Source organism: Sugiyamaella lignohabitans, chromosome A (genome assembly GCF_001640025.1).
Source record: "Sugiyamaella lignohabitans strain CBS 10342 chromosome A, complete sequence".
Lineage (NCBI taxonomy): Eukaryota > Fungi > Ascomycota > Dipodascomycetes > Dipodascales > Trichomonascaceae > Sugiyamaella > Sugiyamaella lignohabitans.
The window spans coordinates 2,896,769-2,922,002 of NC_031672.1; the positions used below are offsets into that span (position 1 = coordinate 2,896,769).

A 25,234-nucleotide genomic window follows, 5' to 3' on the forward strand; every position below is an offset into this window, starting at 1 on the left:
AATTCGGTTAATCCGTTGATCGACATCGTTTTCCCCTGCCGCCAAACTTGGTCGATCAGGGGGAATCTCTACTCCGAACCTCTGATCTTATCGCTGCGTTTGATATTTAAACAAGAAATTTCAAAATCTCTGCCAAAAAACTCGGGCGTTCATTTGAGCTGCAGATAGGCTAGGCTCTTAAGGGTCAGAAATATATTATTGATAAGTAGAGAGTGAGTTTGCCCACTATTTGCTTGGTTCAACTCATAACGAAGATGAGTCCCATGTAAGATATCTTAAGAAAACTAAATAATCACTGAATTTATTAAAGCATTACAGTTAATGGAATATAATTATCACTATCTGTTTCTAATTCTGCTTATTAATCTGTCTTTTTATTCTGTTTATCTGCCTCTTGGTTTTTGTCTACTTCTGCTCTTATCTTCTATCAGCTATTTATTATCTTATTTCAGTATCGCCTGTTTTCGCCTTTTTCATTCTTCCTCACCTCATCAGCATACTCGCCATATTTTCTGTAGTTCGTGAGTAAGTTACAGTTACACTTGCACAAAAGCTGGTTAAGTTCATTGTAGTAGTACACGATTAATGTGTCGTTCATTTTACGAATTATACGAATCCTACGGTAGGATATAAATTGGAAATTCCCCAATTAAGAAAGTCCGTTGGGCTGGTATCTCGGACAAACACCTGATAAAAGGCTAAATTCAGCTCCGCAATACCCTAACAAAGTAATTTTAGGGTAAAGCCCACTAAAATCTCGGAGGAATATTAATTCCGTCTCTAGGCTTCATCTCCACTTTTGCCCATAGTTTAGCTTATGTATGATGTCCGCTTTTTTCGGCTATACTGCAATGGGATAGGCTGTTCGGAGGTTAGTCAGAACTTAAATAAACCTCGGCGGTAGCATATGCACGAAACGGGTTCTTGATATGGTCAAGATGGCATATATCGTTGTGGCGTATGCATCCATGCAAGTTTGTATTCGAGCCTTAAACGAGACGTGACGTTTTCGAGCGGGGAAAATGCAGAGATGGCTTAGATGCCTCTGAGATGGCTGGTGGCGTCATCGAGAAAATACGAGCTGTTATATAACGAATATAGAACAAAAAAGAGGCTGTCCGGGATACAATTTCGCCGTAATACAGAACGTAATTAGAGTATAATTTAAACATCTGCACTAATAGAGACCACAGCTGAATTGAACTCTGCCCATGGCTTAATAGTTTGCTTGCTCTCTCGGTGGTGTTTTGGGCTGCATATACCCCATCTCCACTTTCAGATGCAAATATGGTCTGCTACGGGCTAACTTGGAGCCGCTGATCTTCACGATCTATACCTCGAGATATATAAAAGGAGATGGATGTCACAACAAGGTTCGAGTTATTAACTGTTGACAATAATTGATTGATCCATCCAAAGTTGTTTATCAATTGAGTTTTGACACTACAACACAATACACCAAGATCATACGCCAAGATTATACACAAGGTCATACACCACAAGACCCTATATCAGAACACAAAAACCAGAAAACAATGCCTGCACAAATTACTCTTTATGACCTCGAGCGATCGCGTTCGCAGAGAATTGGCTGGCTTTTGGAAGAGCTCAAGGTAGACTATAACGTCGAGACGTTTAAGCGTAACGAGCGTCAGAGAGCCGATCCTGCACTATTCAAGATCCATCCTCTCGGAAAAGCACCAGTGATCAGTGTTGATGGTAAGATCATTGCTGAAAGTGCTGTGATCATTGACTATCTGATCAAGAATTTTGGTCAAGGAAGTGAGCTCGAGGCCAAGAACGAAGAAGAGGCCTTTGATATCAACTACTATCTCCACCACTCCGAGGCCACTCTTCAGCCATGTTTGTTATTGCTGTTCGTCACCGACGTGACAAACAAACAAGCTCCCTACCTCCTCAAATCAGTTGCCAAAAAGGTCACCGAGGCCCAAGACGATGGCTATGCTCTGCCCGAACTCAAGCTCAACCTGAAGTACCTCGACGACAAGCTCAAGACCAACGGCACCGGTTTCTTCGTCGGCGACCATCTCTCCGGTGCCGACATCATCTACTCGTTCCCACTACTCGACGCCAAACACCGCAAGTTCGCGACCGCCGAGGACTACCCCCATATCTTCAAGTGGATCGATCTCATTACCGCCCGTCCCGCCTACAAAGCCGCTCTCGAGAAGACCGGCAAGCCTGCTAAAATCTAATCTATATATAAATCCTAGTACTCGTAATTTGTTCTCTCTCCCTCGTGCCTCCGGCGGCTGGGGCTCCGCCCCAGACCCTGGTTGCTCCTGCTTCGCAGGAGATGGCTCCGACTGGCGACCTCGTGCCTCCGGCGGCTGGGGCTCTGCCCCAGACCCCGTAGCTCCTGCTTCGCAGGAGATGGCTGGGACCGTCGATGCAACGACTCGAGCGCAGCGAGAGGAGCAACCGGGGTCTGGGGCGGAGCCCCAGCCGCCGGAGGCACACCGCAGGTTCACTTAATTCCGGAAAATGTATTGTTACATAGATGCAAAAAGGGTCGTAAGGGCATGAAGTGTTTGGTGTGGGACTATGCAAATTCTTGGTCGTATCTGTCCCAGTAGCCGTCTTCGTTGTCGTCGTAGTTGATCTCGTCTGGTCGGTTGTAATTTGTAGACGGTAGAGTGGGCCGGATTTCGTAATCGAACAGCCGGTTCATGTTGGTTGTAAGAGAGATAGATGCTGGTTTGGGTTTGGTCGTTTCGTACGGGTTGGCTCCTAGTTTGCCGAGTTTCATTGTCAGCTCCTTCAGTTTTCGTAGGTTGTTCAGGTCTTCTTCGACAGACTCGTCGTCCTCGAACACACTGGCTCCAAATGAGCTGCTGTTCGATGCTAATGTGCTGAGACTGCTGCGTGAACTCGTCTCTGATGAGGTGTCGTCTGACACGCTATGCTCGTGATATTCATTGTCTGCTTCGCGGATATTGTCAAACCATGGTCTCCAATATAACTCCTCGTTATCGGGATCTTCAAGACACATGCGATGCAGCTTCCAGCATGGTACATGTGATATGGAATTCGATTCCCAGATGAAATCCAGCTGCCTGGTCGTACACATGGCTTGTAATCTGTTTCGCGACACCCGGCGGTACTGAACTTTAGTCTCGTGATCGTGAGAGCTTGATATCAGCTGCTTGGCCATGTCACAAGCTACATGTGAACTGATGCTGGCAGCTAGTAAGCAGTCACGATACTTTTGCAGCGGCTTCCGCTCTTCCAGAGCTGATAATAAGTGTAACCCTAAAATCTGTCTAAGTTCCTCTTCTTGGCTGTCCCTATTTAGAATGGCTATCAGCCTTTCTGTCAGCTCCTCTACTGATAGGTTATATGACAACATGCTGAAATGGTTTAATGACTGACTGTCACCGTTTATATAACGGACTATCCGTATATTCCGTCTGATGAGATCCTGATAAGATCCTGATAAGATCTTATATGTAATTCACAGTTCTGTATTTCGAGAAGACTTCCAGCAGAGCGTCTCGTAGGACTAAAACTAGAATGACGACTTCTCTGGTGTGAAGTTGATACTTTCACGACGCAAAATAAATAAATGCTGATGCAAAACAGAAACCACTGGCTACTGGAAATACTTTTATTGATATATACAGCCAAACACCGCAAGAAAGCAAGTGTCGCTCTTATAAAATAAGCTTAAAAACGGTTACTCCGCAAAAATGTCCGTGGGGGCTCTACCTGTTTTATTGCGTCTCCGTTGGTCCGGCATGAGATGTACAGCGCAATGTGCCTCTAACGGTAATGATCCACACAAACCATGCGTTTCATCTACCGCCCTTACATAAATGCACCAATCTCACACCGTCATAGGGTCTCATAAGATCCGACGCTAGACCCACTAGCGTCCCGGCCCCACTGACCAGCGTCGCAACCCCCGCCAAAACCCACGAGCCTTAAAACCGGGGTGCGTCTCGTTCTCCGGGCCAGCGGACCGGGGGTGAGATACTGTCTCAGGCAGCTGGGGCTCCGCCCCAGACCTCGCGGCTCCTGCTTCGCAGGAGGACTCAACCGGATCCGGGTCTGCCTCCGGCAGCTGGAGCTCCGCCCCAGACCCCGTAGCTCCTGCTTCGCAGGAGACTGGTTGGCCCGCTAACTCCGTGGTGTGGGAGTGCCTCCGGCGGCTGGGGCTCTGCCCCAGACCCCGTGGCTCCTGCTTCGCAGGAGATGGCTGGGACCGTCGGCGAAACGACTCGAGCAGAGCGAGAGGAGCAGTGGGGTCTGGGGCGAAGCCCCAGCCGCCGGAGGCAGGCACGGAACCAATACCGGAGTTACCGGTCGAAGGACGACTCGAGCGGAGCGAGAGGAGCAGTGGGGTCTGGGGCGAAGCCCCAGCCGCCGGAGGCAGGCACGGAACCAATACCGGAGTTACCGGTCGAAGGACGACTCGAGCGGAGCGAGAGGAGCAGTGGGGTCTGGGGCGAAGCCCCAGCCGCCGGAGGCAGGGCCCGGACCCCGGAGCCGGGTTTAGCGGAGGAAGGATGGGAGGTTTTTCTCTATCATCATCATTATTATACAAACAAATGAACATAATATATATATATACACAAATAGATGTACTTTTAAGAAGGCTTTTGTTACAGCAACTCCGAGACCTTGATGCGCTTGACGAGGGGCTCAGTAGACTCTCGGGCACCGTTTTCGAGGGGCTCTCTTAGTCGCTTGTTTTCGGCCTGAAGCTCTTCCACGTGTCGGCGGAGCAGCAGCTCGCTCTCGCGGATGGTGGCTTCGGCTTTTCGGGCGGCAGCTTCACTGGCTTCCAGCTGTGATACTCGGCTTCTCAGAAGGTCGTTGATAAGTTCGAGTTCAGAGATTCTCGTTGAAAGTGACTGAGGACTCGAACTCTCGTTGGACCCGGTACCTTTGGTGTTACTGTTGTTGCTGTTGTTGACGTTGGTAGTGGTACTACTAACAGAAGCACTGCCATTGGTGAAAGCTCCAGGACTGGTTGAGGGGGCCGAGTTCACAGACGAGATTGGTGCTGGCGGAGTAGGACCCGAGTCGCGAGAAGGACCAGGTCCGGCATTGCCAACAGGGATGTTTCTCAACGACGGGATTCTCTCAAGCTTGACATCGGGAGATCGAGGTCGTAATTGCTCACTCATAGACTCTCCAGAAAACCGCAAGGGTCTCAATGCCAGGCCGCCGTTGGTATTGCTTGAAGAATTGGCGGAAACTGGTGATTGAGGACGCGATTGTGGTGTCAGGATATGTGGACTACCACCAGGTCTTGCGGTGTTTGTCAATGGTGGAGGAACCTGGCGACCAGGAACACTACGTACTCCGTTTTGTGGCTGTTGTAGAGCAACTGACATAGGAGGAAGTGATGCTGGTGAGTGTACAGAACCATCAGAAAGAGGACCCGGTCCGAATTGCTTTGGAGATGCACGGCCAGATCCTGGTAGTGAATTGTATCCGGATGGCTGGTGGTGTTGTTGGTGAGGAGGAATCTGATGATGAGGCATGGCTTGCTGGTGAGGTTGAGGAGGTTGTTGCAACGATTGTTGGTGAGGAGGAGGCTGCTGCAAAGGTTGTTGGTGCTGATGCTGATGAGGATGGCCATACATCATCGGAAGAGGACCAGACATATGTGGTTGAATGGGATGATGATGGGTAGGAGGACCGTGTAAATGGCCATTTGCGGGACCCATGCTAGGGCTATTCGAATAGAACATGGTTGATGGGGTAGAAGGCACAGTAGGTGGTCGAGCTTGATGAGCGATATTTTGAGAACGATGGTCGTGAGAGTGTGGTGGTCCTGATAATGGCATGTGGTCGATATGACTGATATCATGGAGCATAGCAGAACGCATTGGACTATGGATTAAAGGACTTCCTCCATGAGAAGGGTGATTTAAAGGACTGCCATGAGGACCGACATGAGGAGAAATAGCAGCGAACGAAGGAGATCCGCCGTTGATACCGGGAGAATTGGGCATGTGAAGCTGCGATTGTTGGTTGTTTTTAGTTCTCTTGATAGCCACAGGGTTGTTTTTAGATCTGTTACGGGATTTAATCACGTCTGTTTTAAGAGAAATAGGTCTTCTTCGACCGTGGAGTTTCAAAAACAAACCACACGCATTACACAGAACCTGGCCGTTCTCGTCTCTACGCCATAATGGAGTAGTGGATGTGTGACAGTTTTGACAGACAGTAGTCGACGAGGTCGAACTACCAGGAGAAGAAGCTGATGAATTAGCATCGTCACCTTCTTCTTCGCCATTATCTCCATTTGAAGTCCCTTCACTGCTGCCATTTTCGTTATTAGAATCCTTAGAACCATTGGCTTGGTCCCCGGAAGGTGGTTTGTTAGATTTTTGTAGATTAGGAGACGTGGCACCAGGCTCTTTCTTGATATTGGGGTGAGAACCCTGAGACCCGTGAGCAGCAACACCAGAATCAGGACCTGCAGATGAAGCGGAATCCAATGTTGGAGTGGCACTGGCAGTCATAGCAGGAGTCTCGCCAGGTGTAGCTCCTGGAGTTGAGGCAGGAGTTGTGACAGCAGTGGCTGGAGCAGTGGCTGGAGTAGCGATTGGAGTTGATGCTTGGCCTGCCACTGACATTGGGGTTGGAAGCGATACTGGGGCAGGTGGTGCCGTGTCAGTGTTATTCGTTAAATCGCCAATTTTAAGGGCCGATCCGCTGGTGGTGGCCTTTCTGTCGTCATCCTCGACTCGTTTAGAGTGGCCGTGGCTATGGCCATTTATCGGTTCGAATGAGTTCAACATATCATGGATATACATTTACTTGTTGGCAGTACTAAGTGCCTACTGAGTCAATGTGATGGATGGGTTTTTTTTTCGTTTGCCAAGTACTTCGTCGATATCAATCCTGATATTGGATAAGACGGTAATAGTATATGGCGTTGTAGTTGGTATTGGCGTCGGTGTTGGTGTTGGTGTTGTTGGTATCACTATCAGTATTGACGGCCAAGTTTTTTTTTTTTTTTTTGAGTACAGTTACGGTCTTATTATCAATACCGTGTGTGTCGTGGTTGTCTTTAATGGATGGATTTTTATCGTTGCAGGACTCGGTCGTTTCTCGTTGTCGTAATAATAAAATAAATAAATAATAAATTAAAAAAAATGTCGTGAAAAACCGTTATCGAGACTCAATAGATATGATCCTGAAAAAAAAAACCGATATTCAAAAACAATATTAGTTATCTCTTTTCTTACTTTTTAACCAAAAATCCCCTTGGCAACAAATAACAGTAGTCAAGTGGTGGCCTAGTTCTTCCCTTTAGATACCCAAGAGCAGAAGACAACAAAAATGAGAAAGCCAAAAAACACTTAAAGTTAATTATTACCTTAAATTAAACAATAAGCAAGGTGAAAAAAAAAAAAAAAAGGTTGTCAAAAGTATACAGACTGCCACTAATAGCAAAACAGTATGGAAGTCGGGTGATAGTTTTTGACGACAAGTGAGAATGTGTGTCTGTGTAGGTGGTGGTGAATCGATATTATACTCAAGTACACTGGACCACAAGAACAAGAAATATCACAAAGAACAAAACGTCGTATCCTTATAGTTTTCGATTTATCACAAGCTCTAACTCTTGATATTTTTTTATTTTCGTTCTTTATCTTTAGACAGGTTCCCAAGTACAATCTGATCTTATCTCTGACAATAAATGGGCAAGAAAAAAAAAAAAGAATCTCGGTATAATTCTCAGATCTTTGGAATTTTTCGGTGCGATAAAGCTGCTGTCAAAATGTCAGAATGTGCATAAGATAAAAAAAAATATAAAATATTTTTTATCGGTGTATCGAGAAGATGTTAAGAACCGCAACAGACTGTATGAGTTGAGGGAAAAAATTTAATACAAGATGTTGATAGTGTGTGTGGATAAGTAAAATGATAAAAGCCAAATGCTAATCTTTACAGAAATGTATATGTGATATGTGTAATGTAAGGGTTTTTATTTTTTTTTATTTTTTTTTTGGTACTTTTCGCTGCTAGATTGTTTATACGATAGGGCTAGTCATACTATATCATATCAGCTAAAAGAGGGAGAGCATTTTTTTTTATCTGATCTATACCGGTTTAGTAATTAGTCTTCACTCGGTTACTGACCAACACGCCAAAAACCAGTAGATTCCACCTCGATATAGCGATTTAGGCTCCATGGCGTATGTATGTATAGAACAGCACTGATAGAAGCCGGAAAGAAGCTTAAGTATTTAAGGATGCTGGTACTTTTCCGTTATGGTAGTTAGCCCATTTGGACGGGTAGATGGGGTGACAGTAAAGCGATGATTAACAGGGATATCACTGGGTTAAAAGAGGATTAACTGGTAGGAACCTGAGGTTACCTGAGGTTGCCAGAGGTTATCAGTGGCTACAACATATTAACTGACGCAATAAAGGGTCAAAAAGAAACAGCAGAGGGTTAAAAGAGGGTTGCCAAATGGCTACCAGATGATTACCAGAGTGAGAATGGTGGAGAATGAGGCGATAAATGGAGCAAGGAAAGGTAGTCTAAGGCGGATAAAGGATAGGCCAGGCTGCACCAAGCCACCAAATAAGCCACCAAAAAGGTCGACTGAGGCTACATAATTAGCACACAGCAAGCAGGCAACAGGGGCGACGAGTGGGCACACCAGTCGATACAGGGGAAAGAAACTCTATACAAGGGAAAGGGCAAGAAAAAACAGGGGCAAGTCTCACATAACTCATTATCATTGCGTTGATTGACGGGCGGAAAAAATTTTTCAGTCTAAATTGAGGAGAGTATCGACCGTTTCAATAACCTAATTCGGCGGCATCTAGCTTCATGTAGCAGAAATGGTGTGAAATATGCAAGATAAAAACAAATTTCGCTCCAAGCGGAAGGTAGAAGCAGACCTGTGCTTAGAAATGAGTTAGTCAATATGGAAGTGGGTGCAACGCTGCAGCCATTTACGGTATCGTAGCCGTAATCAAACGGTACCAGGTAGTCCCGCTATAACAATAGATCATGATACTTGAATAGGAAAGTTTATAGGTGCATTTTGCAGTCCCAGATAGGAACCATACAGCGTGGCCGATGAGGTGAAGCTGTCCGATAAGTTGATTGGAGACAAACATACCGTACTGGCGCGATTTGCTGTCCAACGGCATGCCCGCGCGCGCCATCCGGTTTGGTCCCGCCACATGTGGCTGCAGCACTACCCATTTCCGGCGGGGGCCACCCTTGTCCCCCGACTCTTTTCACCTCCCTCCGACCCCTCTCCAACCCCTCTCAGCTCCCCTCAATCCCTCTGCCGCTGACCCAATTCCCCCTCCTCGTCACCCACACGCCGCTCGCGAAGCGAGCACAACCAGGTCTGGGCGGAGCCCAGCCGCCGGAGGCAGTCCCCCACCCCCGAATCACCACCCCCTACCTCCGGCCCCCAGTGCGGCATTGGCCCCCGTCCGGCCCGGGTGAGAATGCCACGTCTGAGCCGGCCTCAGGCCACTCGAGCCCTCGCGACTGGTTTTTTGCTCCGCCCGTCGATACCCAGCGGCAGCTCGAGCCGAGGCGCCGCCACATGCACGCATGCTAACAAAGGCTGCTGCATAATCCTTTGCTATCGAGCATGACCGTTACGCAGTCGCCAGGCGCCACCCCCAATACGCTCTCCCGGGTCAGTGGTCACGCCCGGGGACGGTTTGTGGAATGGGGGTCTGCCTCCGGCGGCTGGGGCTCCGCCCCAGACCCCGTGGCTCCTCTCGCTTCGCTCGAGTCGGGCGTCGGGCGGTGGTGCAAACCGGGTTTTGGGGGTGGATGGCGGGGGTAGTAGTGCGTCCATTGTTGTCGTGGTGTGTTTCGTTGGATGACGCTGGAGGTGCGTTGTGCGGCTCGCGGCGTGATGACATTGCGGCGTGTGGGGCTCGTATAGGTTCCCTCTTCACGGTCTGGATTCCACCCTCCTTGTATTCATTTTAATTATATTTTGGACTTTTTTCCTGTTTGGCCCTTTTTCTGTTGATTTTTTGACGTTTGGGCTTACAACGTGGCTAGGTATTATTCGTCTCGTATAACCAGAGATATCAACATGCTCTATAACGAACAGTACCCCATATTGATGTGTTAGTTAGCAGTCGTATAATATACCCACTTAAACACAAGAAGAGCAGAAAATAACAGAGCAGGCAGCCCATAACTACCAATAAGAACAGAAAGAAAGTGCATGAATCTGAAAATATATATACAAAAATCATTGATATCTTCACTAGGCCATATGCATTCCACAGCACACAGAACAATAAACAAAACAGACAAAACCGACCAATAAAAACAACAAGTTGAGCCTCAAGCCCCCGAACCGCTCGCGAAGCGAGCACAACGGAGTCTGGGGCAGCGCCCCAGCCGCCGGAGGCAAACAACCACCCAAAGCTCGCGAAGCGAGCACAACGGGGTCTGGGGCAGCGCCCCAGCCGCCGGAGGCAAACAACCACCCAAAGCTCGCGAAGCGAGCACAACGGGGTCTGGGACAACGCCCCAGCCGCCGGAGGCGAACAACCACTACCCGAGGTAGTGAAGAGAGAGAGAAGCAGGTATACGAAATCCATTAAATAAACATTAGCGTAAACAAAAGCAATAAACAAACCAGAACATCACATAAACTGGATGTCAAACAACACCCAACCCATTAGCAGGTAATAATAAAAAGAGACAGGGACCGATATTTTAGTAATACTAGAATCAGAGACTCAATGGCGAGCTTACAATTCTTGGCTGGCACCCTTGGACTTGGTGGTCTTTCTTGGGAGAAGGTTTTGGTGGATGTTGGGCAAGACACCACCTTGGGCAATAGTGACGTGACCTAAGAGCTTGTTCAACTCCTCATCGTTTCTGATGGCCAATTGCAAGTGACGGGGAATGATACGAGTCTTCTTGTTATCACGAGCAGCGTTACCGGCCAACTCGAGGATTTCGGCAGCAAGATACTCAAGAACAGCAGCAAGGTAGACGGGAGCACCAGCACCAACACGTTGAGCATAGTTTCCCTTTCTAAGAAGACGGTGAACACGACCAACAGGGAAGGTCAAACCGGCCTTGGCCGAACGAGTTTGAGAGCTCTTGCTAGCAGAAGCAGCTTTACCACCAGATTTACCACCGGACATTATGAATAAGTTGTGTAGAGAAAAGTGTTAAAAGTTGAAAAACTTGTGAATTTTTTTTTCCAATTAGGACACAGTGAAGTGATGATGAAGGAAAACAAAATAAATTGCGTCGAAAACAGGAAACCTCTTTTCTTTTATAATCACTTGCTCACCTGCCCTGCTGCTGTATCACTCTTCTCCCAAACTTGTTTTCTGATATGCACAAACTGCGATATTGGGATATTGGGATATTGGGACCATCAGGATGCGTCGCTAAGAGAATATCAAACCCCATCACAGAATATCACGTCAAACCCCCAACCCGCATCACCATCACCTCCGGTGGGGTGGCAGTCTGCCTCCGGCGGCTGGGGCGCTGCCCCAGACCCCGTGGCTCCTCTCGCTTCGCTCGAGTCGTTTTGTCGGGGGGTCCCAACCGCTCCGCGAAGCGGAGCACAACGGGGTCTGGGGCAGCGCCCCAGCCGCCGGAGGCAAAACCCCCCAAACCTCCCGACCCCGACCCCCCATCAGCCATCAGAATACCCCAGTATCGTCCCAGCGGCCGCAAGCGCATATCGAGGTCCTGATGCCCCCAAAACCCCATCTTCCAGCCGCCACATTCCAGTCGCGGCCGTATCACACCATAGCCTGCCAGCCTGTCCACCAGGCTGCTGGCTGCACAAGCTGCTGGCCGCACAGGCTACACCCGCTAATCGTGCATCATGGTCTGCCAGTGGCCTCTGATGTACACCCGGTATATCGGGGCACATGCCGCTGGCAGCCAGCCATCTGGGCTGGGGGGTCATGCCTCCGGCGGCTGGGGCTCCGCCCCAGACCCCGCTGCTCCTCTCGCTGCGCTCGAGTCGGTGTTTGGGGGTCCCCTGGCGCCACCCCCAAATCCACCCTCACCAAACAATACACCCGCGGGGAGACCCACACGGAACTCGAGCGAAGCTCGAGCCACGGGGTCTGGGGCAGAGCCCCAGCCGCCGGAGGCACAACCCCCAGAACCCCCAGAACCCGGACCAGGACCCGGAGACAGTCTGTGATGTGCGGTGCGTATATCAGAGAATATGCAGAGAGGGTTTTATGATGGTGATGGGAGTGGTGATGGTGGCGGCTCGCATATCAGTGATGGGAGTGTGGAATGGAGGTGCGGCTGGAGGAGTGTAACTTCCCAACTGCTGGAGGGATAGAGCGACACGACAAAAATATATAAACGCGGGCATCGGCTGTTTTCAGTTTCAGTCTGTTTTCCTTCATTATCTCTATTCACTGTACGAAAATCGAGAAAAAAGTTCACACATCCACAACAACCACAACCAATACTATCAATTAAAAATGGGTCCTAAAGCTGCTGAGAAGAAACCTGCCACTGCCTCTAAGGCTCCTGCTGGCAAGGCCCCTGCTGAGAAGAAGGAGGCTGGCAAGAAGACTGCTGCCGTTTCCGGTGACAAGAAGAAGAGAACCAAGGGTAGAAAGGAGACTTACTCTTCATACATCTACAAGGTTCTTAAGCAAACCCATCCTGACACCGGTATTTCTACCCGTGCCATGTCTATCATGAACTCTTTTGTCAACGATATCTTTGAGCGTGTCGCTACTGAGGCCTCTAAGTTGGCTGCTTACAACAAGAAGAGTACCATTGCTTCTCGTGAGATCCAAACTGCCGTCAGACTTATCCTCCCCGGTGAGTTGGCCAAGCACGCTGTCTCTGAAGGTACCCGTGCTGTCACCAAGTACACCTCGTCTTAAACAACCAAAAGTATCTAATAATGCTTGCTCGCTTTTTATTAACTGTTTTTCCACATTACATCTTTTAATGGTTGGTTGTCATGCGACGATGATGCTTTATGCTCTGCTTTTTATTTAATTTTGCCTGACTAAGTCGGTGTTGCTAATTTGCCCGCTGATTGGTCTGTGCTGTCTGCTATTAATGTTTTGTTTGTTCTTGTTATGGTTTATGGGTATAAATGAATACTTTCATTGAAATTTTACTATGTATCACTGTCGGTGGCTGGGCTCTGTCCGGTGCCGCTTGTTTCCTTTTTCTTATTTTTCTTTTTTCCTTTCGGTCTCTCTTGGCCGTTGTTTGCTCTGTGTATTTCTACGTTGCTCCTGATTGGCTTTTCAACCGTTCTTTCTTCGGTCGGTTGTTTTTGTTTTCCTCTTCCCTGATTCTCTCTTTGTTTCTTTCTGGCTCCTGTCTCTTACATTCCAACCGGACTCTGATTTGTTTTGCGGTCACGTGGGATTTTGGGGGTCGGGACTGCCTCCGGCGGCTGGGGCTCCGCCCCAGACCCCGTGGCTCCTCTCGCTTCGCTCGAGTCGGGCGTCGGGAATGGGCACCGCTAGGTTCTGGTGCTGACGCAGGGCCTGTTTAAGGGCTGCATTTCTGACGTCAGCCGGCAGTCTGCTGCAGGGACCTGTCACCCACCTTTTTTGGATTCTGTTAGTGGTATCGGTCTGGTTATTGTTTTTTATATGTGTGTTTGATCCCCTCTTTCGTGTGGTGTTCTTTTCGATTTATTTTTTCTTGTATTGAACCAATTGTGCCTGTTCAGTTGTAATCCTTTAATATGTTCTACATTCAATATACATACTATGTGAATATTCTGATAAATTATAGGAATGGAAGGTGTGCAACGAGAGTGTTGATTGTGCCTATAGAATACTAGCAGTCACGACAGAAGGTATAAAATAAAAAGAGAAAATGGTATTTAGTCAAGATAGAAGAGCTGGAACGACGATATCTTACAGTCCAACATACAAGCGGCATATGGGGCTCAAGAGGCGCATAACAAGCCGCACGAAGATGCACACCTCTCGAGCATGGAAATATCGCTGAGGGGGATTTTCACAGGTTCACGAAGTCGAACGCGTCTGATTCCCGAGACACAATTGCAACGGCCGAACCAAGAAAACAGAAAAACAAATGTCGCGCCGTAGGTCCAGTAAGTAACAGCAACGATAACAGCACCTGTAAAATTACAGAGCCGCAACGACATCAGCGAAAGGGAATTCTCCGTCAGAAAAAGCAGCTGCCACTGACGAGAAATCCATACCTCCCGGTCGGAAACTCAGCATGCTAGGCACCGTAGACGCCCGACTCGAGCGCAGCGAGAGGAGCAGCGGGGTCTGGGGCGGAGCCCCAGCGCCGGAGGCAAAACCCGTGTAAGAAGGAAGAGGACTAACGGGAGCAGCAGCCAGCAGACGAGCGAGTTCGACTCGGAATGAAGAGGTGGATCAGAATGACGAGAGTATTCTGAAGAAAGAAGATGAAGAGGAATACGAGAACATGGATGTCGACGACGAGAGTCGAGTCAGTGATAGAGATGGGGACGATCAGGATCACGTGGAGGAGGAGGAGGAGGAGGGAGATGGCGACGAGGACGATGGAGGGTCAGATGGTGAACGAGACGATGAGGATGAGGGCGAACGAGAAGGGGAAGGAGAAGGAGAAGGAGATGGAGATGGAGATGAGGAAGAAGAGGAAGAAGGTGGCGAAGAAGAAACTGGTGAAAATGCTGCAAATGTAGAGGTCGAATCAGTTCCGAAGAAGAAGGGCCGTGGAAGACCGCCTGGAAGCAGCAAGAAAAAGAGACTGTTGGAAGGTACTCCATTAGGAGACGATGAAAGTGGGGTCGATGGAGTATCAGAACCAGGCACACCCAGTAAAAGAGGACCTGGTCGAGGAAGAGGACCAGGACGTAAACCCAAGCGGTTTGGAGGAAGTAGCTCGAACAGCAGTCAAAGCCAGATGGTCGATGAAGACGGGAATATTCTGACAGTGGAAAACGATGAGTTTGTACTTGAAGAAGATCCTGAAGGAGAGAAGAAAATTACACCGTTGGGAGAGTTACAAGGAGGACGAGAGTTCCGAGTACGGACATTCACAGTCGAGGGACGAGGCGACAGGTTATACATGTTGTCAACCGAACCTGCCAGATGTATGGGGTTCCGAGACTCATATTTATTATTCCAGAAACACCGTAAATTGTATAAACTGGTGATCAGTGACCACGAGAAGTTCCAACTCATCGACAGAAACCTGATTCCACATTCATATAAAGGCCGATCAATAGGACTTGTGACGGCGAGATCGATATTCCGAGAGTTTGGTGCCAGGATAATCGTCGGTGGTAGACATGTGGTTGACGATTATTATGAACAAGCAGCCAGAGACGCTGGATATGTCGAGGGAGAGATAGCTGAAGTTCCTGAAGACCGGACGGGTGTTCCTGATGTGTATAACCGGAATCAGTATTCAAACATGTATCACCAAACAGCAGGAGCATTTTCAGGACGTGACGGAGTCAAAGATGCATCTTTACTTCACGCGTCCAAACGACGGAAAGTGCTTGTTACCGACGAGAACTGGAAACTCGAGCATGCCCGGTCCGCCAGCGCGTATAATAAAAGTCTCATTGAAAGACGCAGTCCCTCGTGGTCCGTCCACGGTACTTATGAACCCCACACGGGTATTTCTTTCTATCCTAAAGCATCTCAGCCCACTCAAGCAGTTTGGACACGAGTTCCTACACGTCAAAGTGCCAATAGCACCACCACTAAAACAGTCCAGTCTGGAAACGAGTCGTCACAAGTCGTCATTGACACCGTCATGACCATGCCCAACCAGGCCCACCGGGCCGGGCTTGTCAACGTTGACCCGTCCATCTTCGAAACGGCCACTCCCGAAATCAAACTCGCTATCCTCGAGCAACAGGCCTACGAACGCCAATGGCTCAATATTGTACAGTAGCCACCTCTATTTAATCCTGTTCGCCACACGGACTTAGCTAATATATTTAATTCCTCGTTTACCTGGGGCTGCTGCCTCCGGCGGCTGGGGCTCCGCCCCAGACCCCGCTGCTCCTCTCGCTCCGCTCGAGTCGGGCGTCGGGAGTCCAGTTCGCGACTCGAGTTCAGAGAATATCTCGCCCATATTTTTCAGAAGGTTGCTGCCTCCGGCAGCTGGGGCTCCGCCCCAGACCCCGCTGCTCCTCTCACTTCGCTCGAGTCGGGCGTGGAGAAGTCCAGTTCGCGACTCGGATCCAGAGATTCTTGCACGTAAGTTCGTAGTTGCAGTCTTGGCTTGATTTAGATAACACTTTCAAATTCGGTCTGACACCATTTGCTGAAATTATATTTCTTCGGTTCTATATTCTTGGTTCCTAGCTCTTCATCCCTGATTCCGGCTCCTTCAGTTGCTTTAGTCTCGTTTATCCGGGGAGATGGCCTCCAGCAGCTGGAGTTTGCCAGATCACGCTGTTCTTGCTCCGCTCAAGCATGATACCCAGTTCGCGATACGGACTATGAGAATCTTTATTTTTCCTGTTCAAAAAGAGTTGTTTCTTCCAGCGGTACGCCATACTGCTTGTCTCTACTTGAAGACAGGATTTCTTCTGTCTATTCCCTATCTCTTTTTTCGAAAACACGACACGGGGACAAGGTGATCTATTGACATTCACAAGCTCATTCTTGAATTATATAACACGACTTCAGAATTACACGCGATAAAGAGGGTCCCAACAGCGCACCCTTCAACTCCGAGGTACATGAAAAACCCCGAGCGAACAGGACCCCAAACGCCCGACTCGAGCGAAGCGAGAGGAGCAGCGGGGTCTGGGGCGGAGCCCCAGCCGCCGGAGGCAGCCAGGTCAGAAGATAGAATGCTACAGTCTTATTCTAAGGTAGTTCTAGTGATGTCGACGGTTGTTTCCCAGCGGCAGTGGTCGTCGGCTCCCATGGTGGATCGGACGATGGACGAGGCGCGTTCGCGAAGCCGGCGTTCGTCGTCGTCAGTTCCGGACATGACGATTTTCATGCTGGCCAGCCAGAGTTCGTGGTGCACCTGCCAGAGGCTGATTTCTGAGACTGACTGGACCAGGGGGTCCTGACTGATTTGCTCGTCGATGTCTTCGATGCGGTCGTGACCCGAGTAGCTCATGACTAGCATACCAGCAAGTGCTTTGGCATGTAACCAGCCAATATAGCACATGGACGTAGCAATAACAGGCGTCAGAAGCGCATCAACAATAACGTAACCAGACGATCCCAACAACGGGAAGAACAGAATGGCCACTGAAAAGGTCAGAGTCATTAAATGAGTGGGATTTGACAACATCGACGGCATCCACTTGAAACTGGTCGAGTCAGTCTCGCGATCACGATCGCGGTCACGGTTCATGGTACGACTGATTCGGGAATGGTTCTTGAGCCCTACAGTAGACACAACAGTAGCTACAATACCCAACATGACTCGAAACACAACCGAAGCCCAGTTGAGAGCTTCTTCATGCTCGTCTTCCATCGTCATACCTGCAACATGGCTATGAACAGCTCGGCCATGAGAATGGCCATGTTGACCAGGTGCGTATAGAGATTGAACGAGTTCTTGAACAACATGCGACATAATATCACCACCCATGAATATCAGCGTTACAGACAGTGCAAAGCCAGCTAGCACCTCGATTCGTTCCAATCCAAACGGAAGATGGATACTGCTCTGTTTCCACACATCGAAATTTCCCAGTACATCTACAGCAACACACAGAATGGCTCCCATAGCATCGTACAAAAGTAAATGCGACAATGCAGCCAGGGCGCTAAACGGAGCATCGCAATTGTATACTAAAACTGCCGCGGAAATATGGCATACAGTCCAAGCCAGTCGGATCTGCTGTTCTCGCGACATACTCTGTCTCCATTCAGTGAAATTAGGAATTGGTAATGAGGCCGGAATGGCTAATGGAGCACGAGCAGGTGGTTCTTGAAAAAAGTTGATTGAGACCGACGAATGTTTATATCGATGTCCACGACGTTGATTGGCCTTTGCTGGAGATGGTGACAACGTGGACGACACTGGAGATGGAGACAGGGTTGTCGACACGAAATTAAATGGCTGATTAGTATTATTAGCCTGTTGTTTCTGATGATAGGACATGGGTCTCATGGGAGATATGCTTCTGGGGGGAGGAGACATTGGTAGTCTTGCTTCTAAAGTGGGAGATGGAGGTGAGATAATGGTAGAAGGAGTTGTCATGCTAGTATTAGCACCAGTTGGAGGTACCCCGTTGAGACCTGGATAGTCGTCGACAGTGGGCATTCCATACCAACTGGATCTTTTGATTGAATTAGGGGAAGGACATCGCAACGACTGTGGTGTTGAGTGGTATGAATGTGATTGCGATCGAGAATGATAATATTGTTGACCAGGAATAGGAAGATCGATAGACGGACCCCCACCAGAAGCAGATGCTGCTTCACTCATGATTAAATCGGATAAACTAGGCTGAGGAGGTCTCAATGGAGGAGCATTTTTCAGCAAAGAAGAGGAACTCGGAATACCACCAGCAGTACCACCAGCACCAGTAGCAGAAGTAGAATTAGAAGTGTGTGCTGAGCCTGAGGTGCCATAAAAACCGCTACTGGCATACAGACTGACAGGTCTGGACGATGCAGGTGCCGTTACGGGAGTAGAAGGAGCAGTAGTTGCCTTTTCTGGAGAAGTGCTAATTTCAGGCAGCGAAGAAGCAGATGCAATAGACGACGAGGCGGAATGAGAAGAAGGTTTTTGGCCTCTAGAGGGTACCGTTTGTACTGGTAATGGCGATGAAGATGGCGATGAAGATTGCGAATGCAAATGTGATGACAATGAAGATGACGACGAAGAAGAGGAGGAGGATGTTGATGTTAATGACGAGGATATTAGTGGAGGAGAAGGAGACTGGGACAGACCGTTATGTGCCTGACCCGACGAATTGCTCGGTCGTTTCTGATTTGTCTGCATTCGAGTCTGTTGACTTTGAGCTTGATTCGGCATTGAAACCGGTGCAGACGAGTCCACAGCCGTAGCTACAGGAGCCATCATCAGCGAGGTCGAAGAAAAAGCAGACTCAGAACCCGAGCCAGATCCACCAGACATAAATCAGTGAAACCAAGAGAGAAACCCGGACAGAAACACAACAAACTCGACAAAAAAACAACAAATACCGTAAACAGAGATCTAGGTTTCAAACGCAGGTCCAAACAGAAAACTTCAGCAACGTGCAGAGCCGGAACAGGAAAGCACAAGGAGCTAGAGAATGAGCCTGAATCTGTTACCACAAACGAGCAACCCGAACTCCCTGGCTGGCTGTTCTTCACTTGACAAAAGAATCAGGTCAAAAAAAACCACTCTAACGAGATACCAGAGTTGAAAATGGAATTGAAATTCCAATAACAAATTCAAGATCCGAGGTAGAATCAATTCAAGACAGCCAAGAAACCACTTGAGACACGCAGTTTAGCGACAGACAGCAACGCCAGCAAACCACCTGAATATGCACACACCAAAACCACGCGGCAACTGCGAGTACAGAATGTGATCTTGTAACTAACAACCACCGAATTCAACTGTTAACAACCTAACAAACACACAGCCCCGATATCACAAGAAAAAAAGCACTTTCACAAACCGCTACGGTACTTTCCGCAAAACACAATCGCTCGATCGACCCTGATTCCAACTGCACTTCGGACATCTCGCATATGCACCACCAAGGGTCCCGCCGCGCATCCGGCGGCTGAGTCTGCGCCCCATACAACGCGGCTCATCTCGCTCCGTTCGAGTCGTTCTAGAGAGGCCCCCCCTTTTTCACCCGGATCCCTAGCACTCTCGAGCGAAGCTCGAGCCACGGGGTCTGGGGCGGAGCCCCAGCCGCCGGAGGCAAGGTGGAAGACCGGGGACTGCGGCTCGGCAGGAGCAGGGCAGGGGTCGAGGGGGGTGTGTCAGAGTCATCGAGATCGCGACGATCTTTCGAGGGAGGGATCAGAGATCAGCTCTGAACTTCGGACCTGGTTAGAAGATAGAATTGTCAGAGACATAGACTGGATAGAAAGATAGAGAAAGAATACAAACACGGAAAGAAATGACCGGGAAAGTGAATCTGACGCCACAGCTGAGAAAATTGCTGCAACGACCGCCGCAGTTGACGCCGGAGGATGTGGTAGCGGCTCTGGATGTGATGATAGCGGGCGATGCTGATGATATCCAGGTGGCAGCGTTTTTGACGGCTTTGAGAATCACTGGGTTAGACCATTCGGCCGATTTTATTGCTTCGACAGCAACGAGGATTTTCGAGGAGTCGCACAAACTGGATACTTCGACTTTGAACCCCGAGGGATATGTGGATATTGTAGGAACCGGTGGTGATGGTAAGAACACATTCAATGTTTCGACAACAGCAGCCATTGTAGCATCAGGAATCGGTCTGAATATCTGTAAACACGGCGGAAAAGCGTCGACATCAACGTCAGGTTCGGGTGATTTATTGCGGTTCCTGGGTGTCAAAATGGAGAATGTGAACCATTTGACGGCACCAGGTATCCTCAATCAATCCAAATACTGTTTTCTATTCGCACCAGTATTTCATCCAATGATGGCATCACTGGCTCCATTGCGAAAAACACTGGGAATTCCTACTATTTTCAACATCATGGGTCCATTGATCAACCCAGCTCCTCTGAAAGCCCGTATCATTGGCGTCTACTCCGAGCCTCTAGGTCGAGTATTTGCCGAAGCAGTTCTACAAATGAACATAGCAGCCGGCCGACCGAATTCTCCTGCTTTAATTGTCTGGGGAACCGAAGGGCTGGACGAGATTTCTATTGACGTTCGCACCAAGGTCTGGGAACTCAAGAACCAGAAAATCTCCGAATACTACGTCGAACCGGCCGATTTCGGCATCCAACGCCATACTCTCTGCGAAGTGGCTTCAGGAACCCCACAACAGAACTCCGAGGTCGTTCGCAAACTACTGGCCAACGAACTGCCCGAAAACGACCCTGTCCTCGACTACGTTCTCATCAACACCGCGGCCCTCGCCGTCGTCGAAGGCACAGCCCGCGACTGGAAACATGGAGTCGAACTCGCCCGGGAAAGTATCCGTTCAGGAGCCGCCAAAAACGCTCTCGCCAAGTTCGTAGCCCTCTCCGAGGCCGCTGCTACCCACTAATTTATGTATATTATCACACTCTTGGGGGTGTTCTGCCTCCGGCGGCTGGGGCTCCGCCCCAGACCCCGTAGCTCCTGCTTCGCAGGAGATTGCTAGGGGCCCCCCACGCCCGACTCGAGCGCAGCGAGAGGAGCAGCGAGGTCTGGGGCGGAGCCCCAGCTGCCGGAGGCAGGGTCCACCCCCTGAAAATGCAGGGTCCAGGAGCACGTGACACGCGTGCATGGTGAAGTGGATTGGGAAAATGTAAACAAAAAGGATGCGAGACGCGCGTTATTGGGAGCAGAAGACAGCTGATTTCGGGGTTTTTCGTGTTTGGAGTTTCTGTTTAGTGAGCTTGGATTTGCTACTAGCAGATTATAGGAACGGGCCGCGTTAGTGATGTACTCCAAGAACTCTGCTGGAGCCGGTGGTGGGACTGCGAGCAGGAGCGGAGGTGGAGGTGCGACTGGCAGAAAGTTTTATTTCAAGGATATCGATGCTAGTTTGGACACGACTCCTTCGATTCCAAGGAGGACAGTTTTGAGCGGACTGGGCCAGACTGGTCATCCGAAGCTGCTGTCGACTCCTGGGTCTTCAGAATCGTCGAAACGGCAGTCGGCTGCTGCTACTGGTGCGACGGGCACAGGAAGAGAGTTTACTCCGTTGCTACGAACAGTTGCAAAACCTGAAAATGCCAAGATTCCTCAGGGGTTTGAGAGTTATCGAAAACCGGATCCGCTGCTGTTTGATGAGTACCAGGACACTGTGAGTTTAGAGAGTTTCGACAAGTCAGCCATGTACAGCTCGCGAAAGAAGAAACACGCAGGTGTAGAATCTTTATTACAGACTAATCGAGGAAAGGAAAATAAACTGCTGGGAGAGTCGTCTATTCCTCTGAAAGAGCAGGAGAAAGTCATTTATGAACAGAAAAATCTTATATTTGATTTACAGCTTCGAATCAACCTGTTGGAGCAGTGCACACCAGAAAACGTTCACGAGGTGGCTATGCAAAATGCCGATTTGAAACAGGAAATTATCAAGTACCGAACTGAACTGGAGTCGTTGAAACTGCGTTTGGAACAAATGGAGCGAGAAAAAGCTGCTGCTGCCGCTCAACCAGCAAATGCTTCAACGTCGGAATCACGAATCCTGCTGAAAAACCAGGAAATTTCCGAGTTGAACGATCGATTAGAAGAATTACAAGAAGAGATTAGTAAACTAAAGGATACTGTCGATGAAAAGGACGAGAAAATCGATGAGTTGGAACAGGCGAGAAGCGAATTGGAGCAGGATCTTGATAATGCCAAGGGTGACGAGTCGACTATTGCATTGACAAAAGAATTACAAGATAAAGTGGACGACCTAGAGAGTGAGGTTGATAATCTTCAGCATGAGAATCGACAATTGCTTCGCCAGAAAGAATCTCTAGAAGACGATAATGAAAAGCTGCGGGAGGAGCTCGAAGCAGACAATACTCATGACAACAAGGAGATCGAAGAAATGAAAAAAGAGCTGTATAAACTGCGAAAGGAGAATCGGGACATGCAAGTAGATTTCTCTGATTTACAACGAGCGAATCAACAGCTTGAAGCACAAGTCAATGACAAGAACGCCAAGTTAGACCAAGCCCTTGCTGAGGCACTCTCTTACAAAGAAGATGCGCTACGACAGACGACAAGAGTCCAAGAGCTACAAGATCTTCTGCAAGACCAAATGTCAGAGACCGGTCGTGCTGAAGAGCAAGCGTATGGCGATGTCCAACTTCTCAAGTCGGAATTACAGTCCAAATCGTCAATTGTAAAGACGCTCGAAATTGAGTGTGAGGCATTACAAACAGAGTTGCTAAATGTGAAGAGTCAGTATTCTGCTGCTAGTGGTGAGCTTGAATCTGTTAAGATACTCATGAACCGGACAAGTGTCGATTCTGAAAACTACAAGAAAGAAAGAGACTATTTCGAACAGAAGCTTCATGAGACACAGTCCAAGATGGATCGTTTAAGCCGACAAGCAAATGAATCGATTATGGACAAGACTCATAGTGAGGACATGCTCGAGCTGAAAAACGAGCTGCGACGAAAGGACCAGGAACTCGACCGGAAAGCCAACCTATGGCGACAGGACAAGATGTACCTCGAGGAAAAAGTACAAAATCTCGAGAGGATAAAGTCCACTTATGAAGAACAAGAAAGAAACCTTCTCAAGGACAAGTCCAGCAGTGTTCAAGAAGCCATCTCGCTAGAAAAGTCTAAGCACGAACAGAACAAGAAGTCACTTGAACTGGAGATCAGTCAACTCAAAACCACAATCTCGAACTTGAACGCAGACATCGATCAACTTCGAGCTCAAGAAAAGCTCCACAAAACTCTACAAACTGAATTACAAGAAAAAGAAGACGATATAATGGCATCACAACATCAGTTGATTATGATGGAAGATATGAAGAATGAGACGGAAGAGAAGCTGAGTCGACTACGGGTTGCTCATACAAGTCTAGAGAACACAGTTACTGCATTACGAGAGGCTAATGAGACCGAAAGACAGTCGCGTCTCAAGTATGAGACAGAGCTTCGAGAAGTGCAAGCTGAACTGGTTAAACTTACCCGGGAGAAGGAGTCTATGGAACTTGCTAAAGAGGGAGTTGAAAACAAGCTCGAACTGCTTGAGATTAAACACGAGAAACTCAAGGCACGTTTCGACGCAGTAACTGAAACATGTTCTAAATTGAAGACCAAGTTATCAGACAGTCGCTACGACATGTCACAAAGCATGATCCAACAGACGGCTTCAGCCAGTTCGAAGTATATCCAGAAATGCAAAGACTATGCTCGAGAGATTCAACGCATACGAATCAACGAGCAGACACTTGAGGCTCAAGTCGAGAGATATAAAAACCATGCTATCAAGCTGAAAGAGCGACTGAACAATGTGAACTCAACACGGCCAGCTAAATCGGAAACTCACCATCAGCAAGAACTCAAGGGTATGTTAGTACAAATGCAGTATCTCAAACAAGTGGCCACCAGGGAGTCACAGTACCGGTCAGATCTCGAGTTCATGAAACAGTTTTTCATGCTCCAAATCGCCAGCTATCAGGCATGCAATCGAGCCGACCTGGCAATTTTACAAACCATGGGCATCTACCCTGATTACGACCGGACGGCCAAAAAGCGGCCGAAACTGCAATCAGTTGCATTCGTAATCATCGCAGCCATTCGACTCAAGAAACGCTACGAAGTCCGGGACTCGCAGCTCCAGAAGTCCAATCAGCTGTCAGTCATCCGTAGCGAATGGCGACGAAACCGACGACGAAGCACCCAGGCCTGAGCCTTCAATAGTACCGCACGATGACCTTTTGTAGTAATTATTTTTGTATATGATTAATGATAATGAAGTAAAACAACACACAGCCCGACGAAAACGAGCGTAGCGAGCCAGGGGGTCTGGGGCAGAGCCCCAGCCGCCGGAGGCAAAGAGAGATCATAAATGCAAGCACAGACCCCAGATGATGCCCCGTCCCATAACGAGCCATGTACCCTAGCGAGAAAGTAGTGCGCATGGTGTTGGTCAGCCCCGAACAGAAGGCGGGTCGCCAGTGCTTGACAGGTTTGCCCTCGACACACTCTGTGGGTCTGCTGATGTTGACATTGTAACCGAGCTGTGACGGTATGGGGAACCATCAAATGGACGAGGGACTGTACATGATATCACGACTGGCAGTAGAGACCGTGGCAGGAGACCTTCGGCATTTGCGAAACCAGCTTCGACACTACCAGAGTAAACACAAGAATGGTAATGCCGGCGAGCTGGCAAGACTGTATCCCACACGGTATATTGTGGCCAAACATCTGGAGAGAATCTCATATTTTGCATATGCCCATGAGACGAACATAGAAATTCCCGTGTATAGACGGACAGACGCTTTGTACTGTGCTCCGTCGAACCGGAATATACGTCTGAACCAGGCGATAATGGTGATTGTGCGGGATTTGAAACTGAATAAAGACCGAGAGTTGGTATCGGATTTGCAGCATATTCACTGGTTCGTGACGACTGTTTGTAGATGGGACAATATTTGTAATGATAGAGAACAGGCATGGAGTCTTATCAAACAGTTGGTGGTCGAACATCATAACCCG

At 48.7% G+C, this 25,234-nt stretch overlaps 8 protein-coding genes across 8 annotated transcripts; 5 read left to right on the forward strand and 3 right to left on the reverse strand.

Moving 5' to 3' along the window:
* Positions 1–1,535: 1,535 nt before the first annotated feature.
* On the forward strand, positions 1,536–2,216 carry GTT1 (bifunctional glutathione transferase/peroxidase; the record flags this gene model as incomplete). Its single annotated transcript, XM_018882878.1, has 1 exon — positions 1,536–2,216. The coding sequence occupies one exon, from the start codon at positions 1,536–1,538 to the stop codon at positions 2,214–2,216; it is 681 nt and encodes a 226-aa protein (XP_018735123.1).
* A 2,409-nt stretch (positions 2,217–4,625) lies between these two features.
* Positions 4,626–6,779, reverse strand: GZF3 (Gzf3p; the record flags this gene model as incomplete). Its single annotated transcript, XM_018882879.1, has 1 exon — positions 4,626–6,779. The coding sequence occupies one exon, from the start codon at positions 6,777–6,779 to the stop codon at positions 4,626–4,628; it is 2,154 nt and encodes a 717-aa protein (XP_018735124.1).
* Positions 6,780–10,740: 3,961 nt separating this feature from the next.
* Positions 10,741–11,142, reverse strand: HTA2 (histone H2A; the record flags this gene model as incomplete). The annotated part of the gene is made up of 1 exon (XM_018882881.1): positions 10,741–11,142. One exon carries the CDS (start codon positions 11,140–11,142, stop codon positions 10,741–10,743), a length of 402 nt encoding a protein of 133 aa, XP_018735125.1.
* Positions 11,143–12,462: 1,320 nt separating this feature from the next.
* On the forward strand, positions 12,463–12,876 carry HTB1 (histone H2B; the record flags this gene model as incomplete). The annotated part of the gene is made up of 1 exon (XM_018882882.1): positions 12,463–12,876. One exon carries the CDS (start codon positions 12,463–12,465, stop codon positions 12,874–12,876), a length of 414 nt encoding a protein of 137 aa, XP_018735126.1.
* Positions 12,877–14,419: 1,543 nt separating this feature from the next.
* Positions 14,420–15,883, forward strand: NPL6 (Npl6p; the record flags this gene model as incomplete). Its single annotated transcript, XM_018882883.1, has 1 exon — positions 14,420–15,883. The coding sequence occupies one exon, from the start codon at positions 14,420–14,422 to the stop codon at positions 15,881–15,883; it is 1,464 nt and encodes a 487-aa protein (XP_018735127.1).
* Positions 15,884–16,804: 921 nt separating this feature from the next.
* ZRG17 (Zn(2+) transporter ZRG17) lies at positions 16,805–19,048 on the reverse strand (the record flags this gene model as incomplete). Its single annotated transcript, XM_018882884.1, has 1 exon — positions 16,805–19,048. The coding sequence occupies one exon, from the start codon at positions 19,046–19,048 to the stop codon at positions 16,805–16,807; it is 2,244 nt and encodes a 747-aa protein (XP_018735128.1).
* A 985-nt stretch (positions 19,049–20,033) lies between these two features.
* On the forward strand, positions 20,034–21,119 carry TRP4 (anthranilate phosphoribosyltransferase; the record flags this gene model as incomplete). The annotated part of the gene is made up of 1 exon (XM_018882885.1): positions 20,034–21,119. The coding sequence occupies one exon, from the start codon at positions 20,034–20,036 to the stop codon at positions 21,117–21,119; it is 1,086 nt and encodes a 361-aa protein (XP_018735129.1).
* A 378-nt stretch (positions 21,120–21,497) lies between these two features.
* pcp1 (pericentrin Pcp1) lies at positions 21,498–24,422 on the forward strand (the record flags this gene model as incomplete). Its single annotated transcript, XM_018882886.1, has 1 exon — positions 21,498–24,422. The coding sequence occupies one exon, from the start codon at positions 21,498–21,500 to the stop codon at positions 24,420–24,422; it is 2,925 nt and encodes a 974-aa protein (XP_018735130.1).
* Between the last annotated feature and the right edge of the window lie 812 nt (positions 24,423–25,234).